This window comes from Salvelinus namaycush, chromosome 20, assembly GCF_016432855.1.
Source record: "Salvelinus namaycush isolate Seneca chromosome 20, SaNama_1.0, whole genome shotgun sequence".
In the NCBI taxonomy this organism is placed as follows: domain Eukaryota; kingdom Metazoa; phylum Chordata; class Actinopteri; order Salmoniformes; family Salmonidae; genus Salvelinus; species Salvelinus namaycush.
Window position 1 is genome coordinate 258668 of NC_052326.1, and position 4878 is coordinate 263545.

The following is a 4878-nucleotide window of genomic DNA, read 5'->3' on the forward strand; positions in this document are numbered from 1 at the left end:
CTGAGACACTAATGTGGGTACTAATGTGTGTTTGCATGGCGAGTGAGTGTGATAGTCAGAGTGAGCAGTAGGCTGAAGGCAATTACTGAGAGGCTTTTCTTAGAACCCTCCCTCTCAGAATTTCACCCTCCCAGGAAGCATGCAATAGTTCTAGGAATTAAGTGATTCCCATTCTCCTCCCTCGCTGACTCGCCCACTGACTCAGATTCAGTCTGACACGTTCAATCCAGCCAGCCTGTTCTGCCTCGGAGATCGGCTGGGTACACACCAGTGGAGGAGCTATAGGAGGACGGGCTCATTGTAATGGCTGGAACGGATTAAATGGAACGGTGTCAAACACATCAAATCACGTTTGACTCCGTTCCACTGATTCCATTCCAGCGAATACACTGAGCCCGTCCTCCTATAGCTCCTCCCACCAGCCTCCTCTGGTACGCACTTTAACCGGGGGGGGGGGGGGGTGTAAGTCGCTTTCTGTTATAAAGGTAACTTTAGACGTTGATGTTGCGTAACAAACAAGATTTTTTTCTGTGGATGTAGGCCTATAAAGCTCCTTGTGGCCATTGACCCACCAAAAGAGAACAGGACATTGAAGACAGAAGCAGTATGACTCATGTTGAATATTATTTTTTATAGAAAAGGGGATATGTACAGATATGTAAAAAAGGACCAAAATAAAACATTGAAAATGCATCTCACTGGAAAACAATTCACTGCCACAGCACGAGGGTGGGGAGCATATCCCCCACAGCACGAGGGTGGGGAGCATATCCCCCATAGCACGGGGATACACTACAGTTCGCACCACGTTTTGTTTTCCAGTGAATCTCATGCGGCGGGGTTCGCAGAACTCCACTTCCCCCTCTGAGAAATACAAAAACGAGACACCATTTTCTGAAAGGTTCTTTCCCAGACATGGTCTCATGACCAACCATTTGTCCGATGTGGCTTTATTACTGACCAGTGCAGTAATGTGGTTTCCAGCTGCCAGGGACCAATTTCTGACAGCGCTCCTAGAGATTTAGTTGAACGGTTTAGTTTAATTCAGCTCTGCCCTCCATAGGGGTGTAGATCACAGGACCCTCATACCTGGAAGGGGTAGTCCTGCAGGAAGCGCACCAGTGGGCGTGGCAGCGGCAGTTGGTCAGGACAGTCTGTGCTGCAGTTGATGGTGAGGCGTGCAAGGTGCTGTAGGGAGGGGAAGGCCTGGGGCTTGTGCAGGGCCCGCTTGAGCTTCAGCAGTACTGTGCTCTCCTGAAGTGTCCTCTGGGCAGGCTTGCCACCATGAGTTTCCTCTACCTTCCCCTGCTGAACCTTCCTCCCTGGTCCCACATAATACTGCACCATGCTAGGCACATCAGGGAAGGACAGAAGGCTGGGTCGGGCTGGCGAGCTGGAGTCTAGCAGAAACCGGGCTCCACTGTACTGGATGCGTATACTGGTAGGGCCACGGGCAGTCCTAACAGACAGGGTCAGCATGTACAGGGGATGGCTGCTGTCTCGAATCAGAAAGGCCCCTTCTGACGCTGCCTGCAGAGCTGCATGGGCCTGACCTGCTGTGATGGCTCCCCAGTACCAGCCTGCAGAGATGGGTCAAAGGTTATTCACTTATTCAATGGTTTAGATTTGAGTGATAAGCCTGTAGTAAACAGTTGGCTGGATGAATTGAAACGCAATTATGAAAAACATTAAAACAAGAAACAATGATGGGGTTTCAGAGAGCCTGTTGGACTGAGTTCACATTTTGAATATTGCATTTCGCATTACCTGAGGTATCAAGGTAGAATGTGTTGTTGGTGATGGTGCGCAGGTCTTTTGTGGGGTCCCACTGCGGAGAGGTGCTGTGAATGCAGTGAGGGGAGGAGACGCTCCCTGTCCGCATTCCTAGGTGGCCCTCTGTGGGTGTACCAGACAGCAGTGGTCTAGGGCTGTAAACAAGAGACCACAATAATAAGCACGGGACAAGTGTAGGAAACAGTAGGGGGACACTAGTATATCTATCACGTTTAACCTTCCCTTACATTTCCCACTACTCTGTTATAGGATAGTCCTAACACGAGGATAGTCCTAACACGAGGATAGTCCTAACACTAAATGTTTGTTTTTGTATCGCTTTTGCACGCACCAAGTTCATCATTTGGGAATGGTGGCTTTGGAAAACCTCAATTCTCTACATTAAATCTCAGACAGCTGCCTGCCTCCCTCCCTTGAACATTGGCCAGACAAAGAGCCCACACATCAAGCAGTCACAGACTGTGAGTATGAATTGATTGAGATGCTCCGTAACAGGTGTTAAGACTGTTAAAATTGGTAGTATTATAATATGAATCCCCATATGTACATTTTCAAGCCTACATAAAACAACTTCAAATGAGAATACCACAAATAGCCATGCACACTTTCTAGATGGGTAGTTCTTGAAATGTGGTGGCATTTGCGTCCCTTTGCAACCATAATATATAATATATGCCATTTAGCAGACGCTTTAATCCAAAGCGACTTACAGTCGTGTGCATACATTTTACATATGGGTGGCACAGGGAATCAACCCACAACTCTGGCCTTGCCAACGCCATGCTCTACCAACTGAGCCACACAGGAAAAACACTTTATATTGTTTATATTGAACTGTTTATCAATGATAAAACATATTGCAAATCCTTAATACTGCAAAACCTTATGTTTATGCATTGTTTAAAGTACTTAGGGTTGGCAAATTGGCTTGTCCCAGTAGTGATGTGTAGAGTTGTAGTGACATGTTTTGGGGATTTCGAGATATCTATCTATTATTTTGAATGCTAGACAGTGAACGGGAGTATTTCATATATTCTACAGATCAATAAAAACAAAGAAGGCTATAAAAATAACAAACAAAAAAATGTATTTACTAGTACAATGTCTGTCCCTCAATATTATGTCATTGGTGTTAGCGCCTTGAACATCACTGATTACCAAGATATACAAGGACCTTGAGCATTCTCTCTAGTGGCAAACTTTTATCCGGGGAGGAGTTTTAGTCCAGTCTCCTTTTCAGCTAATTTATCACCTGATTTACTTAACAAAAGACAGATCTCAATAGGCAGTCCAGGTGTCCTCTGACATGGCACAAGTGGGAGTGGGGGGAAAGGCCGATGACATCAGAAGGCACCTCTTTGTATCTCTTTGAACGGCCTACTCCATGAAGTTTGCAGTTGTGCCTAAAAAAAAACACTATTTTGCTGAAAACACATTTGTTTACCCTTAAGTGTGTGTACATTACTGTATTTGTACATGAGACATTGTTTTTCAACAGGAAAATAATCCAAAAAAGCTTTAATGAAAATATTAGCTCTCACATCCTTTGAGCAGGCCTATGTCATACGTTTGAGGATTTCATAAGTGCTGGTGGGTCTAAATCTAATGTGTTACATGGTGTTCGTCAATTAAATGAAGGGAACTAACATTGTGAGCAAAGTTATTACTAAGATCACTTTAGTAAATGATTTGTAAAGGATTGATAACCTTAGATTTGAGCATTTGAGGCGTCTATTTCAGAAAATCCTAATGAATCTAAAATGTTTAATTTGTTCTCATGAGGTTTCCATACAATTGGAAACACATTTTCATGTGAATATTCTAAAATGCGCATAAAGAAAAGATGCGCATTTTCCCACCAGTGGTGTGTTTCCACCCGAATTCCCGACCCTACAAGGTCGAAAATCTGTCCATGTGTAACCCTAATTGCTTCTGTAAATCGCTCTTGATAAGAGCGTCTGCTAAATGACTCAAATGTAAAAAGCGTTTCTACCGACATTTCTCGCATAATTAATTTTACAAACAGAAAAGATCCCACCATGTCAAGCGTATTTTGTTTTGTCGACATTTGGAAAGTTCACCGACACATTTTCTGTTTCCATCTGGCCTATCGTGACATTTGTTATCCAACATGTAGACTACTTTACGCGCATAAAAAGGTTGGATGGAAACATAGTTAGTGTTACCATCATTGGTGTTAATACTCCTACTGTTAAAACAATATTTGAAAACACTAAGCTAACATATTTACAATATTAGTTTATTGAGAATGGGAAAAAGTACCCTACCCAAATATTTTGTTTCTTCAAAAATGCCACCATAATTGAAGAACGACCCACATGAATCTTATTCGACTATATTCTGTATGTCTTCTGTTTTCTAGCCATAAATTATTTTAGATCATATTATGTCGAAAATAAACACTTTTGCCTTTGCCTTTTGGTTTTGAATATCAACATCTAAGCATGGTGTAATTTTCCATCAAACCGGGACAAAATAATGTGAACTTACCCCTGAACACAAAGAATCATGATGGTGAGTCTTCAATATCCCATACTAGTCTAATTCCACAGCGGTTTAACGAAAATAAGCCGGTCGAAACAAAGGAATGTGTTCATTTTGTTCTGAATGTCCCACGCATCTGTTCAGTGAATAGAGAAGTTGCGTCCGAATATCCCATATGTTAATAGACTGTCTGTAATTAACTAATTCAAAAGCAACATAATAAATGTATAATTTAGACAAAGAGAATACAGAGCAGCAGTGCGATGAGTGTTGCCACTAGAATGGGTTCTGCGCGTGTGAAGGAAAGACTGCGGGCTTGGCTTTTAAAATTCGCCAATTCCAAGAATTGTATTCTGAGAACTGTTCAGCACACCCGCGCCTCTGACGTCATGCGGAGCTGCCACCGACCCTGTTATAGTTTGTAAACTCCAGTCCAAACCTTCACATTTAATTTTTTGAAATATGTTACAGTGAATGCCAGTGTAAAAAAACAAACAAATTGATCATTCCTAGTGACGAGTCTAAATTCCCCATAGTCATGTCATAGCCTTGCGGTATTGCTGCGCTTGTTGCTCTGCT

At 42.8% G+C, this 4878-nt stretch overlaps 1 protein-coding gene across 2 annotated transcripts; it reads right to left on the reverse strand.

Annotated features, from left to right (window-relative positions):
• Positions 1-611: 611 nt before the first annotated feature.
• LOC120064933 (cytokine-inducible SH2-containing protein-like) lies at positions 612-4878 on the reverse strand. Of its 2 annotated transcripts, none has more exons than XM_039015526.1 (3): positions 4306-4878; positions 1768-1928; positions 612-1580 (listed from the first exon to the last, which is right to left on the reverse strand). In XM_039015526.1, the coding sequence occupies exons 1-3, from the start codon at positions 4323-4325 to the stop codon at positions 1084-1086; spliced, it is 678 nt and encodes a 225-aa protein (XP_038871454.1). In that variant the 5' UTR covers positions 4326-4878; the 3' UTR covers positions 612-1083. The 2 variants fall into 2 exon arrangements, with proteins under 2 accessions (XP_038871454.1, XP_038871455.1); XM_039015527.1 differs by lacking the exon at positions 4306-4878 and adding an exon at positions 3047-3342.